Source organism: Etheostoma cragini, chromosome 14, assembly GCF_013103735.1.
Source record: "Etheostoma cragini isolate CJK2018 chromosome 14, CSU_Ecrag_1.0, whole genome shotgun sequence".
NCBI lineage: Eukaryota > Metazoa > Chordata > Actinopteri > Perciformes > Percidae > Etheostoma > Etheostoma cragini.
Genome location: NC_048420.1, coordinates 16,760,194 through 16,775,147, shown reverse-complemented (window position 1 = coordinate 16,775,147; position 14,954 = coordinate 16,760,194). Strand labels below are relative to the sequence as shown.

Here is a 14,954-nt window from a genome sequence, read left to right as displayed (position 1 = left end):
CTCCCATCTTTGGCTTTCAGGTGAGGACCACATGTGAGGGCCCATTGTCACTCCTCACACATCCTCATCTGCAGCTCTCACAGTCCATTTAGTCCTTCTTATTGTGGTTGTTGTTGAGAGGGTGGCCGTTCTGCACATAGCCATTTTTAAACTTTTCCCTCTGCTCGCGACTGCTGTCGTCATCTTCTGACTCGGTCTCCTCTTTATCGCTCCTCTCGTCCTCGACGATGTCCTATTGGGTAAAACAAGACATGAAATTTGGACAGTTGCTGGTTAGAGTGAAAGTGTTATGTGAGGAGAGGTTGAAACTAGGGGTTCATACATTGCCTGGAAGGAATTTGATGACCATGCGCAAGATGAGCACAGCCCAGAAGATGTGCAGAGCCTGCAGCACTAGCATTAGCCCGTTGAAGAAGTAGAAGCCGAGGAAGGGTGGGTACAGGGTCAGTGGGTACACCCACGTCGTGTATATGATCCTGAACAAGAGGACAAAGGCAGAACAAAGAATGCAGTCAGAGCCACCTACAGTCACCATCAAAAGCCCATTGAGAGAAGCCAGGACTGTACACAATGTGTCTGTTGTTACATTTCCATAAAATTGTTTCTCATGTTTTAAGCAACCTTTCTGCAAAATGAACCAGTGCTTCTCCATCAATTATCTGTATGCCAACATATAAAAAAGGCCATGCCATATTGCATAATTAAAATTGAAAAAAAGTAACTCATCATGTAAGTTCTATGGCACAGAGGAATAAGCTACATCAGACTTTGCCTACACAGACATTAATTGTTGGGATAAATCCATTGTTTTTGTGGCCTTTTTGTGGGATTTATTGACAAGAACATTATCATTTAATGTTTATGCAAAGAATCGGTTTCCATCAGCCTTTATCACCAGTTATTTCTCTTGAGCCAGGCATAAAACAAAAGAAAATGTAAATGTCATATTTTTTTCCTTTTTTTTCCCTGGCATTTATTTTTTGTAAATGCACAAATTAAAATGCCCTTGAATACGTGAAAGCCTTTTCTCCTGTACTTTTACCAAATATGTGCAGTGTCAATGTTGCACAAATTTCTTCCTAAATTCGTATTATTCAGTAAAATCAGTGACTTATCAAAGTTACAATTAAATCTGGTGTAACATCCTTTTTACCAGAAGGGGAGGATTACGAGGCGAGTGACAATGAAAACGGCAGCAAACATGGTGAAGATGAAGTTGCAGGTTTTCCTCCAACCTGCATAGTTGAACATTTTGGCTGACTGGAATGAATGAGAGAGAGAGAGAGAGAGAGATATCAGAGTTACACCTTTTCATTCATTCTCCTCTAGAGGGCAGACGGTGAATTGTGTGAGGAATATACAGTGCCCTGACCTTAAAGGGATAGTTTGGATTTTTTTAAGTGGGGGTTGTATGAGGTACTTATCCATAGTCATATCATTATCTACATTAGTTGGTGGTAGCCACCAAATAAAGGCCCTGCTAAAAATATCACTATCAGTCTAAGTGTACGCTATATTTATTTTAAAGAATATTTTTGGGGGCATTTTAGGCCTTTAATTCCACAGGACAGATAAGGACATGAAAGGGGAGAGAGAGAAGAAGAATGCCATGCAGCATAGGACCACAGGTCGGAGTCAAACCCGCAGAGTCGAGGAGCAAACCTCTATATATGTGTCCATGCTCTACCAACTAAGCTAACCCGCCCACGTGTATGCTATATTTAGAATATTTTCACGACATTGCCTTGCTGTCAGACAGCCAATATATCCATCTATACTCTCTGCAAAGCCACCAGACTCCTTGGACAAAAGCAACAATTTTATTTCACAGAACACAGGAGTTGCTGTTCTAGTGCCTTGATAGGTTAGTTTGTTTGGGTTATTGTGTGATTTTGATAAATCACAACTAATACTTTAAAAAGTCACACAATAACACAAAACAGACTAACCGATTGAGGCAGCCGTAGAACAGCAACTTTGTGATCTGCAAGGGTAAATAACTTTTTGTCAAAATTAGTCTGGTGGCTTAGTGTTCCCGGTCAGAAAAGAGCTGTAAAATATTCAAAATATAGCGTAGGCTTGAACCGATTTGGATTTGATTTTTATTTACTGCTGCCAGTGTCCACAGTAATACATTGCTTAGCTTCAGTGTCGGTATTCCTGCCTGCTGCTCCAAACTGGGATCGTGCAGAACACCATCTACTGTATTATTACACTGACTATGGATAAGTACCTAATACAACCCCATTTCAAAAAATCTAAACTATTCCTTTAACATCATCATTAAGCTAATTACCAATGCTAAATGTTATGAAGATCATAGGGAAGGCAGAACATTTGTTGCCTTAATGATGTAAACTGCAGTGAGATTGTAATTAATTTCACATTCCCTGTTATTGGTGTGAAAAAAAAATAAGAATTTATGAGATTTTTCCTAATTCAAAAAAGCAAATCATTATGTGTAAAATCAAAAAAAAAAACTACAATTTATTTATTTTTTAAACAGTAGAACACGCCTTTTTCCCCCACCATATTAGCACACAATCATACCTCCATTAAATAGTCAGAGGCATCATGCACTAACATGATCAAAGTCCCTGCCCGGATGTAGTTGACCAGCCATGAGAAACTGATGAGGGAAATGGTGGCCACATGGTGAATTATCTGCTCTTTGAAGTCCTGGAGAGAAAAACAAAAGACAGAAAGAGATGGTGTAAAAACAAAATGCAACACCGTTTGGTCACTTATTGATCGAGCTGTAAAGATTGGTCACTAATCGACAGTGTCTGTTCTGATTGATTTTGGATTTACAAATGATTAACTCTCTGCACGCACATAGCAGGTTATATGGCTTTTCAGCTATGAAGATAAACTAAATATATATATAGAAGCAACTTAACAAAAAGTTACAAATAAAGTTCTCAAATTAGGGGCTGATTTTAACACAGAGGATCCCCAAGGAAAGCTGTTGTTTTGGTTCAAAAGATTAGTTTCTTGCATTTGTGAGCTGTGGTTATAAAACAAGAAATGGCAGGTAGCAGGCTCGAAGGTCTGCCACGTTTCACAACAACTTTGAGACCGATGGACAGAACGATCAATCTGTCTCTCCATCGTGTGACACCACACAGAACTCTGGTCACACATTAGCTCATAGGGCACCTCCTGATGCAACATCCCTGACTGGAGAGAGAGTTTAGTTTGTCTCACTCTGACTTTACCAAACAGGTAAAGTGAAAGGAATGAGTAGAGTTGAAATTATCTTTAATGGTGTTCTAAATGCTGACAGCTCCCCTCAATACAGTGCATAAAGTCCGGACATCTTAATGGGGAAATCAATAGCCAAACCTTAAAATCCACTACCAACACAATAGATCATTCTCATTATTTCATCATGGACTCTGTGAGTGATTTCTCCTGATGGGAGGTCTCTGAGGGGTTTTATAACGCGCACACGGGATAACAAAAGTTAAGTAGATGGCTCACTTACCTTACGTTTGACATCCCATGCTATGCTAAAAAGCAGCGAGAAATAGAAGCCTAGTTCAATCACGTAGTACCAGTACTGTGAAGGCAAAAGGGGCTGGAAGAAAAGAGGAAGAAAAAACTGTTAGAAAAACATGCCACTAATTATTTGACCTAGTAGTTACGTCATTTTTTGTACATTGTTTCTTCACTTTTCATACTTTCAGACTTCCAAAATGGTCTATAAATGTTTTTAAATGTTAAAAAAAATTAAAAAAAATAACAGAAAGAAAGAAAAAATCTAATTAAACAATTATGGAAATATTTCAAATTATAGTACGGACATACCATTTTCGGGAAGCCATCCCACATCTGCTTCATATCATAAAACCATGGTTTCTGAGGAGAGATGGATATTCAATATTAATGAGGATCCAGTTCATGGATAGGTTTCACAAAATGACACACGTTGTGATTTTTGCTTACTGTGACAAACTATGAGTACCAACCAGATCATGACACAGTACTCACGTCAATAAGGACTGCCAGGCCAGCAAAGAAAGCAAGAAGGTAAAAGGTAAATCTCCAACTGTAAGAAAACATATAGCAGTCTCAGAAATCAGATTGATTGCAGACAGCACAAAAATAGACAATGTTAAAACAAAGGCACCATGCTTTTGTGGTTAAAGGATACAGATGACAACAAATTTAAAAAAAAGGAAATTACTTCAAATCACAACAAGGAAATGATAAACGGACCAACATTTTCAAAAATATCACATATCACAGACAAAATAAAAACTCCAGTAACTAGCACCCACTAGCATCCTCGTCACTGGAGTTTCAATTTCAATAAACTCAACACCGAGGACAACACTGTGTGTTACTTCTCGGACTGTTTATTTTGAATTATTTTGACAGGTAAAATACATCCCAAGAAACTTGCAGTTATTAAATCAAAGTGAGAAAAAGTATATATGATTTTGCCTAGCAGAAATATACATTTTTGTTTTGTTATGCTGTTACTCATCTCATGACAACTGAAATGTAACCTGAGGGTGTCCTGACCCCCATCTGCAGACGGATCTCATTAAATTGCGTATGTATGACACGCCAGTTCGTATGCCATTATTGGAGTGTTATCAAGACGCATGCTTTCTTTTAGCATGTATATCAATGCTGTTTGGCCTTCATTGACTTACAAAACCCTGCGACTGAGTGAGAATTTACTCCATGGGTAGTAGTATGAAAGGGTGAAAATCCACGTAGGGAGGTTGGTGGATGGGTAAAACACAGGACTTTCACCCAAGAGACGGAGCATCGCGTCCCGCGTGTCACCGTTCCTAAACTCAATTTCTTCTTTCAATAAAGCCAACCCTGTTGTTCTTTTCCTAAACTTAACCTATTATTCTTTTCCCAAACCCAATAAATGCTTACGTCTGCTGTATACAGCGTTAACATACACACAGATCTGTATACAGTGTAGAAATACACAAAGATAGCTCAAAATGCAAAGTGGGCGTGTATGTTTATGTGAAGTCATGATATCCCGTTCCCATCTGGGCAAACAATGGGGTTTGTAGTAGCAGGTATTCCTGTTTGACCTGAAAACACACTCAACTACAGAAGTATAAAACTGTCAAAACCCTATTTCCATGTAAATCTAGTGGTCTAATTCAATTTCCAATCTAAATAATTCATGAAAAGGTGTGTGTGTGTGCGTCTGGTGGGGGGAGACCTCTTTTACATCTACAATATGATTCAAATCAGGCTATAAAAAGGAGACAGAAAATAGGTCGGGGTGTATTTGATGTGTGGCTGAAAATGTTTAGCTACCTTGCTTCTTGAAACTTTTTGAGCTTGCTGGGTCGGTCCTGGTTTCTCCGCCGCCTGAACCACCTCTGGACCTGTCGCACTGAACAGCCCGTCTGTTTACTTAAACTCTCTATGGAGGTCTAACAACAAAAGCAAAACAAGAAAAGAGTCAGTACTGCCTTTAATGTCTGAAGTTATGAAATAATGACATAAGGCTTGGGTTGGAGATGATTAGGCTCAAGCTGTGCTATTGCCAAAGAACACACAATATGTATGAAGGAGTGCTAGTTTCCATAAGTATGCAGGATCATTACCTGTGTGGGATGCTTTGATGTGCTGCAGAAATAGTACTCCAGGACAGGATTTGGACGAGCACGAACACGCTGCTTGTCATTGACGCCCAACAGGGAGGCGAGAGGTGTCGCTACCGTCCTGGAAAGAGTAAAACACTGCTTACAAACATCATTCGTCGGGAAGACATATCCAAATCAGACAGAGAAGTATGTTAAGGAAATGACACTGTCGCAAGACAAAAAGAGTCACTGCTGGAGATGACCCACCTTTCAAATATCTGTCTGAGGACCAGAAAGCAGAGGGCAATGGGTATAGTAGCCCAGAGGTCCTGTGTTTTAGGGAAAACAAGGCCATCATGGTCCTTCAGATCAGCCCAGCCGTGGCCTTCAGGAAACCAAATCCAGTCTGCCCATATTAGCTCACCCAGTCGAGACAACATCCTAAAAGAAGAAACTGAGGGAGATAAGGATTTGTGTTTTTGTGTATCATGTGGAAGGAAATTAAGACAGGTAAGAAAAAGAACATTTTGTCTGCTTGGGCAATCTCCATTCCGATTTTCAATTAGATAAATATAGAAAATCACCGAGCTGTGACAATATCCTGAGAGAACGGGGAAGGAAACAAGAGGGCTGAGAGGAATGAGTATTGATTGGAGGTGATTAATTGCACTGGGCATCTGCGTTGAGGCGCTGTATCTGGGCTCTAACAGTTCCAGATGAAGAGGAATGACGAAGGAAGAACTTCGCTATGCTGCACAAAATGCTAATAAGAAGCCAATAAGAAAACCAATAAGAAGTAATTTAGAGCTCTAACCTGGACTGCAGTTTGGCCAAAAATTTCCATATTTTTGGAAAACTATTTCTGCTGGTGGATGACTATTTACTCAGACACTTCCAAATTCACTCCCTCGTTCATTCATCTTATACTCCCTACATAATGAAACCTCAATAGTTTGGTAAATAGTGAGCTTTAAACAGCTGCTAAACTGCTGACAGAAGAGCCTTACATTATGATTAACAGAACTTTACAGAAAAAAATGTCTGTGCACCCATTAACACCTCAGAGTTGTAATGATGTCTTTTTACCTAATTTAATAATTTGTATTGTATTTGTAACATATGCTGTATGAATGAATGAAGAAAATGAAACTGCATAACTAGAACACCAAGCGCTGCTAATCTCTTGAGCAAGATGACTTGTGATGTTAACTGATCGTATGACCTTGATAAACAAAACAGGTCTAAACCACTTATTAAACAAAACAATGTTGCTGTATTATTTCACAGAAAGGGCTGGGTACGAAATTCAATACTTTTTAGGCACCGACCAAATTGTCTCTAAAGGATCGAGTGTCGAAAAATGCCTGCAGCATTCTCCTACCAAGATCCAATAATTCTGGTGTTTGTCTGTCTAATGTGACATGTCATAGAAGCATGCAGGAAAAACTCTGTTACGCACAGAGACAGGGCTACATAGTGAGAGCCGAAAAATACATTTTAATAGATTTGTTCCGTAATGTTGTAATTGTTGTAGTTTTATAAATTGGTACATGAAAAAAAATAGCATTTAGGAACCGGTATCAAAGTCACAGTATTGGTTATTAGTACCAAATTTTTTTGAACTTACAAACTTATTTGTATAGAACCTTTCAACTAAAAGGCAATTCAAAATTCTTTTGGTGTCACACTTTGGGTCAAAATTCAAGTTGGCCCAATACTTTAATGACAAAATACCTGCAAAATTAATGACATTCCTATCAGCCTCAGCTGTACTTTGAGTTTAGTGCTAATAAGTAAGCATAATTTAGTTCAAAGCATCACAGTGCCAAAGTACAGCCTTGCTGATATTCTTACTGCTCTGTTTTTAAAGTGCAGAAACAGCAACAGGATCTGCAGTTAAACGACCCAAGATGACATTTGTGTTGCTATTATCACTGGCATCTCTTTAAATAGAACACTAGTCATCTGTGGACTTTTGCAACGTAGGATCCGTTGATTATGGTCCTGAACAGCAGATTACTGCTGCACCTTTGTTTCTCTAGTCAAATTGTTTACTGATGCAAATCATTTAAGGATGGAAGTTCAGGTTGTCACACATTTTCTGCCAGATCCCTTAATAAGGACTTGGTGTCTGGACTTTAACCCATTATAAGCTTACTACGAATGGCCAGTAACTCATGCAAGCTTCCTTAGCATAAGAGTTGCTCCGTACCTTGACACAACAGCAGTGAAATATCACTGATACTTTATTTTAAAGTTAATCAGTGTGAGGATGTCAGTGAATACACTGCCTCCTGTTACTCACCTCTCATGACAGCAATCTACCATAAATTCTTAGTTCTACTCATTGAAGTAAATCTTTTATGTGTCCACCATTATGCTTAGCTGACAATAGTTCCTGTAGAGTCTTATGAATGCCTCAAACTAAGAACGGGCTCTCTGTATTTTATGTTTAAATAATATTAATAAGTGCAATTCTGTATTCAGTCCTGAAGTGAGTTGTGGTATTTGGGTGAACAGAGTTTTTCTGTCTATCAGGGGGAAATGGAAACCAACCTTGGGGTTGCAGAAGCTCTCACGTGTACATCCCACATATTATATGCAAAGTACTTATTATTCTGTAGCTGGTCTTAAACTGAAACGTTCACTTTCATTGCACGTGACAGCAGATGGAGATTCCCCAAACTGGCAACATTACAAGCAACCAGAAGTAAAAAAGTGTTCACAGTTTATACGCAGTAAATTACCCCTATGTCCCTAGTTGTTTATATACGACGGGTAAGAGACATTTTTCTAATAAAAAAAGTTTAAAAGTATAGTGTGTGCTCCTGCTGGTGTATGATTCACTCAAGAGTTTACTGACTGGAAAAGATCAATTGTTGGCAGAAGAACAGGTCAGGCACAAGCGGCTTGGCAGGTGCATCTGCTGCAAGCTAGGTACACTAAGTAAACTTGCATTTCATTTTGTCAACTAAACTGTGTTTATATAGCCTGGAAATCCAGACCCAAATCCGAAAGATTAAGGTGTCACTGCCCGATGTGAGTCGAGTGCAGATTTGAGTTGCGCATGAGTCACTTTGCGCCAAGTAGCCTACAAGATGCTAACAAGGGACTTCTGTAATGTCAATACAGCAAAAATCGAGTTACTTAACACCGTTTATTCACTGCTGGCTACAAGTTAGCAATCAGACAACAAAGGTTGTCAGTTGAATGGCGTTTTGAGCTAAAAGTTAGTAATCAAACAACCATAGGTGGCTAAAACGTTTTTGAAATGAAAAAAACTTCTGTTATTGTTTGTAATGAGAAAAGTTTCTTATTTTATGGATTTCACAAATTTCAGTATGACACGTTATGCCGTAAACTGCTTAAATATGAGCATGTGCGACTCACATCTGCACTCAACTCACATCGGGCAGTGACATAAGGGTCTGGCATTGAGTAACGGAAGTTGCACATCTCGAGCGGTTGGCACTAAGCATGCATTTGAAAATCTCACTCTACGCAACTGGATAAGACCAATCACAACAACACACAGGGGGGACATATCCAGAGCCCCATACGCTTAGCTACCAGCATCTGTTTAGCTCGCCTCTGGCCCGCCTACATCAGCTACACCAATGTGATTGGTGCAGCTCGGCTACAAGGGTATAGTTAATGAGCAACATTACTCAATGCCACAGTATCTTTCTGAGCAAATTCAAATTGTGCTCTCGCGAGAACTCTGGATTTCCAGGATAGTGTTGATAAATCAATCAGTATGAAGTGTAGCAAACGAGTAAGACCAGTAGACTAGTCTGTACAGCTCAGCTTACATTGGAGTTTCAAATGAGTTTTTGATAATATTTAAAAAAAAGATTCTGGAGTCTATTTGCAATTCCACTTGAACATTAAAACAACATTGTATTTCTAACTGTATTTGTGAATCTATTACAGCGGTTGGTAATAATCCTCAATCTGATCTCTGGCATTGGTATATCATGTATTCCAGTATCATCAATTGCCACTCAGATAGTGCATGCACATTTCCAACTTCATGACAGTGTTTGGACCTGACCAAAGGGTACTGTTTTACTTTGGCACCACCAGTGTTAGTGTCAGTGTAATAGGAGGGGTGTTTTTGGACAGGCACCACAAAGAGTGACTTCACCTTCACCTACATTTTAATTATTAACTAAAAAGTAAATTCACATTTCACCCCTCAAAGCTAAGCAACATGATGTTATGTACTCAATAGACTATCCTTTCTGCGGTCCATCTACAGTCCACCCAGTACAGTAACTACTTCACCCTCTCTTGCATCTTCTCCCTCTGTGTGAATGGCATCCTTGCCCCTTGCGTGTATATTGTGTAATCTGTCCTCTTTATGATAATGTGTCAAAATGACATTCCATCTGTCTACAAGTGGTGGTAATGTGCCAAAGTGTACAAAAATTACCAGCAAAATGATTTTTAGGTGGGACATGCCTGTAAACAATCCCTCTTTAAAAAATGTTAAGTCTCAAGATCAGGTTAAGACAACCATACGTTTTTCAGACTTTGGAAGCTCTCTCCAGAGGCACAGAAAAGAACAAGTATACAACCGTACTGTACAGTAATACTCTTCATGAGGAGTTAACTGAACTTATGTGTAAAGAGTGGAATACTCCTTTAAAATTATGTTGTTTTTTCTTACAAGAAACCTTGAAGGCTGACTTATGTTTTAAAGACCGCAAAGTCCTTGGAGAATGAAATAAGACTGGCTTGACTAAAGAAGAATAGAATGACTCAAAGGAATGGCATTATCTGTCATAATAATCTCAGTTTGAATCTCAGCCTTAAGAATCCTTTATCAATTGGGCTCTAGTTCACAACTTATTGTGTATAGGTGGCTTTTTGATGACTCCTGGTCCTTAATTTGCTAATTTGAAGTTCTTAGTCTCAATTACAAAAAGATTTGATTGGCTTTCTCTGAGCCAAACACACGACAGTAACTGCAGTACATTTGTTCTGTACTGCTTTCATAAATCAGCCACTCACAAACCTTGCCGCTAATTGTCTACTTATTCTCTTTTGCAACTTCTTGCTCAATGTGTATAACGTTTAAACTGTTTACAATTGATTGTCAGCCATTCTAATTGTTGTCTTGTTAAGCAACTTTGTTTTGAAAAAGTGCTATATAGGTTTATCATCATATCCTCACATCTGTCTAAACTAAATGTCACACAGTCAATGCCCCTCAGTTTTAAGTAAAGCAGGAGGCAGTTGTATAATTTTAACTTTAGGGTTGTTATCATAAGTTATGGTTGAGCGGTTTGTGTCAGTCACACAGTTCTTTACGCTGTTTGCGTACACTTGCAGGGAGTGGCAGAGTGCGCATGCACGGAGCAAGCGGGGAGTCTCCCGGACATAGCGGAACAGACAGTCTGACGCTGTGAGATGGAGCTTTGAACAAGTTTCCGAACACCTAACTAGCTAAATCACGTTGTATACGTTTTGTTTACAGAGGGTCACACTACATGTTGTTTTCTATTGCTCGTGTAGTAAGAGAAACGGGCAGTGCAAACTATCCTTGGCCTCATCTCTAGTTTACGTTCGAAAAACTTTTTTTGCGCATTTATAATTCACTCTTAAAGCGATATAAATGCGGCCATTTATCTGTTGGAAACAACCTCTGTACGGTAATTCCTCAGGGGCGGCCGTTGGTCTTTGTTGTTTAGGCCTGAATGCCTACAAGACCTTCTGTTATCGCGGTGTTCCTAAACAAACATCCCCGACATCAGGACAAGCAAAGGCCTGTTAGAGGCTGAATTCGAGAGGGCTCCAGATGGAGCACGTCAGCAAAGTTTAATGTTAAAACTTCACATAAACCCTCCCGGTAGTATGACTCTCCAGTTTCTGTCTAAAAATAGCAGCCCTAGTGTGTGCCTAAAGAGAAGTCTCTGATTTGAGGCTTTGTAGTAGGAACGTTAGCCTGCTGCACAGAAGCTTTTTACAACCTTAACTGACACGTCCATCATGTAACGCTAACAGTGCAGCCAACGTACCTCGCTTCCCTTTGCTGTGTGCAGGCAGGTAACGTTAGTCCTAAAATGTCTCCTCTCCACCGCAGCTGCTGCTCGTCCTCTGTTACTGTTGTAGCGGAGGGAATTTCATGTAGCTTTCGCCATCAAAAACACTCCCAACTTCTTGATCGTTTAATGAGCAGCAATCCGCGTTTTTTTCTTATCTCTTACCTCAGCTTCGCCACATTCTCAAAAAAAAGTGTGTCGCACTTTCTCCCTAAAACTCTTTTTTGTACCCGTGCTTTCAAGCAGGTCCAACGGGGACAAGAGTGTTTAGCTTTTCACTTTTCAGTCTGTTCAAAGTAATCTAAGTGGGACTCGGCTTGTTGCCGTTTAGCCGGGTACGTTAGTTCAATTGGTCGGATATTGTAGTATATTAGGAGAGGACCCAGGGGGCGGGCGGGAGCGGGCTTTTAAAGTGACGTGAGCCTCTACTCTGTATGGAAGGTGGTTAGTGCTACATCTGGGAGGCTGGCGAGGATAAGCATGTTCTTCAGTGGAAAGAGTCAAGTATTAAGCATGAATGTCATGTCATATCATGTAATGTAGTTTGGCGTTAATATTTTTCAAAATAACAGCCTACTAATTCTTGGAAAAGTGTAATGTAGCCTATGCTTTTTGCTTATGCAGTATGTTAATAGGCTCCGCTCCCACTTCATGTTGTCCTTTAGCTCAATGTCACTGCAGGAATAACTCTAGTCAAGTATGGGACCTGGTATAATATTTAAAATAAAACAAAATAAATGAGATTATTTGTGTCATTTCGTTGAGCTATTCCATATTAGACTAGTGAATGTTTTTTTCCCCCAGTGGCAGTTTTAGCTGTGTTTCTATTGCCTTTTTTAGGGCATGTTCAGACAGGCAATAGCATAGTTAGTGAGTGAATTGACTATCCTCAGGGCCTTTTCAGATGGGGTTGTTTTTAAATTGTTTAAGCATGTTGGGTTTACGTAGATTTTCTACATGTCTGATGAAGACCTTTAGTTTGCACAGAGGACCGGTAGATGTCACAAGTATTATCATCTTGGTTTTGTATCCTCTGTGCCGTTTTTGGAAAAGCTGCCCAGCCCAAATAAATGTGCATTTACCTAGATGGACTAATTAATTATTGTAGGCCGACTGCAACAAAGCAGGTTTCCATAAGAGGCAGAGGATTCATTTCAGAAGTGTGTGTGTGTGTGTGTGTGTGTGTGTGTGTGTGTGTGTGTGTGTGTGTCAACATGTAGGCCTACGGCAGCATTACAGAGAGCTGGTTGAAAATCAGCAGACTTTCTCCTAAGTCAACAGCTAACACTAATGCTATAGCTAGCTTGGTTAGCATAATGCTGAACAAGACATTTCTAGGCGACCAAAGTGTTCCTATTAGACCTTGATTTGAAAACATAGTGAGAAGGTCAAAGTTTAAGATGTAACACATGGGCAACACAATTTTAATTTACACAGGGCCATGGATACGCATAAGCCTCTTGGCAAAGCATCATTTGCTTTATCATCTATTGTAATATAAATGGGACCATATTTTACAAAATCACAAAATACTGTATTGAAGAAGCCTTAAAGAAATGGTTTGGAGTAATTTCAACCAAGGGTCCTTTGCAGCACCATGACCTCGAGCCAAACAACACCCCAGAAGCTTTTTTCCTTTAGTCGAACATTGGGTGAGTTAGCGCCATCAGCCAAAGGGCTTAGTGCAGGCGCTGATGGAACCAGAGGTGTATCTTGTAAATTACCCCACTAATAATACCCGGAATGGTACCAAACTTTTACAGTAGCACAAATAGGTTCTTCTACTTCTGTACTCATAAAACGAGGCAATGGAAAGTTTGTAAGTACACCAGGAGTTTATTCAAATAACACTTGCATGATGGCTTCTACTCTCTGCTGTTACTGCTACCGCTGCTCGATAACTAGTTCTCGGATTCTACTCCATTAGTTGTAGCTCTTCGTCTGTTTATTCAGGCTCAAATAGGTACAGGCGATCTTCGAAATTAATACACTCATCGTTGCGGTTGATGCTAACCTCAAACTCTACCATTTTTTTTCTTTTTTCTTTTGTTGTCTTGAAATCTAATGCCGGAAGAGACTACCGGTAAAGTCAAAAAAGCAACTAGTGAAGAAGGAGCAAGAAGCAAGAGAACAGAAGAGATCAACAAAATGGCATCAGAAAAAAGGTGCAAAGTAAATTTCTTTAAGTTTATTTTCTTACTGTGCTTGCATGAAATCTAACACTTACACACTGGAATTAGGCTGTGAATTAAAAGAAAGTAACAATAAAAAATCCTGGTGCACTTGCCATCCTATCAAAAAAAGGTGCAAAAGTTTGTATGGTCATCTAAACTGAGAGTGAAGTTTCTCATTGTAATGTATTGGACTAATATTTCCTAACATACGTTATAATAGTAGATTTTCAAGCTACAGTCTTTTGTAGCTGTTCTTCGCTTCAGATTGCAGCACCCTTAACAGATTTATTTTCCTAATTTGATTTTGTGGCATTAATCACCTTGTGGCATTAATCACCCCTCATACACCTAGGCATGCCAAAGGAGGCCGAGGCGTGTTTGGACGCATCTGACCAAACTCAAAAAGCTGTGGTAGACGGACTTAATGCACACCCCAGCTGTGGTTACACTCACCATAGCATTTTCCATTCTCTTCGTGAGCTGACCTGGATATTTTTGCATGCACTGTCATCAATAAATCATGTCTGACTGGGATTGATCAATGATTTAACATGATTGTGTGCAATTATAATGGACATCATGTAGGCTGCTACAGGCTTCTGGTTATACTCCATGTAGGCTACGAATGGAAATTCATCTATGCAGAAACAATGAATACACTAAAAGATGTCTATAATTTTTCTTCCTGTAATTCTTGGTGTGGTCCACAGGTTCACAACCACGTTTTCCACTTTTCCACAATACTTCGTCAGGCCTATAGAGAGCAGCAACTCCACTGGATGGCTTTTCTGATCAACACCCAAACTCTGAGACAGTCTTGGTCTATTCTGTAATCTGGGCTCAATTTAAAAAAACAAAAAACAAAAGAAGGGCCATTTTTGGTTTATCACACTGAGGAACAGATGCCATTTTTGGTAAATAACGAGATGTGAAGCAGACAGTTGAGCAGACACATTGTTTTTCTAAATTGTACTTTATTTTCTTTTAAAGACATATGTTTTAAAACAGCAATTGTAGAGAATAAATAAAGAAACATTATGTTTTTTTTGTTTACTTCCATAGGTACAGTTATGTAATTAAAAACTCTATAAGTGTGTTCATTGTCTTGAAGACCACAGGAATCCTCTTTTTTTTTCTTTTTTTTTAAATTAAAAAAGAAATTG

General features: G+C 39.3%; 2 protein-coding genes across 5 annotated transcripts in view; both read right to left on the bottom strand.

Moving 5' to 3' along the window:
- On the bottom strand, nucleotides 1-12,032 carry cers2a (ceramide synthase 2a). Of its 2 annotated transcripts, XM_034892936.1 has the most exons (12): nucleotides 11,783-12,032; nucleotides 11,594-11,678; nucleotides 5,838-6,011; nucleotides 5,592-5,709; nucleotides 5,299-5,417; nucleotides 3,994-4,051; nucleotides 3,811-3,861; nucleotides 3,488-3,580; nucleotides 2,551-2,679; nucleotides 1,154-1,260; nucleotides 323-476; nucleotides 1-232 (listed from the first exon to the last, which is right to left on the bottom strand). In XM_034892936.1, the coding sequence occupies exons 3-12, from the start codon at nucleotides 6,008-6,010 to the stop codon at nucleotides 89-91; spliced, it is 1,146 nt and encodes a 381-aa protein (XP_034748827.1). In that variant the 5' UTR covers nucleotide 6,011; nucleotides 11,594-11,678; nucleotides 11,783-12,032; the 3' UTR covers nucleotides 1-88. The 2 variants fall into 2 exon arrangements, with proteins under 2 accessions (XP_034748827.1, XP_034748826.1); XM_034892935.1 differs by having other exon boundaries at nucleotides 11,594-12,011.
- A 2,751-nt stretch (nucleotides 12,033-14,783) lies between these two features.
- Nucleotides 14,784-14,954, bottom strand: part of celf3a (cugbp, Elav-like family member 3a) — a 26,286-nt gene continuing 26,115 nt past the window's right edge. For 2 of the 3 annotated variants that reach the window (XM_034892933.1, XM_034892934.1), the window contains exon 14: nucleotides 14,785-14,954. This exon is cut by the window's right edge and continues 674 nt beyond it. The gene's annotated coding sequence lies outside the window, so the exon portion shown is untranslated. The other variant, XR_004659468.1, reaches the window with a different exon arrangement.

Excerpts from the sequence above, each read along its gene's own strand:
- cers2a (XM_034892936.1), bottom strand. The coding sequence starts at position 6,010 with ATGTTGTCTCGACTGGGTGAGCTAATATGGGCAGACTGGATTTGGTTT. Across the intron at positions 3,862-3,993 it reads GCCTGGCAGTCCTTATTGAC|AAACCATGGTTTTATGATAT; the intron begins GTGAGTACTGTG and ends ATCTCTCCTCAG. Across the intron at positions 477-1,153 it reads CTCGTAATCCTCCCCTTCTG|GATCATATACACGACGTGGG; the intron begins GTAAAAAGGATG and ends CCTCTTGTTCAG.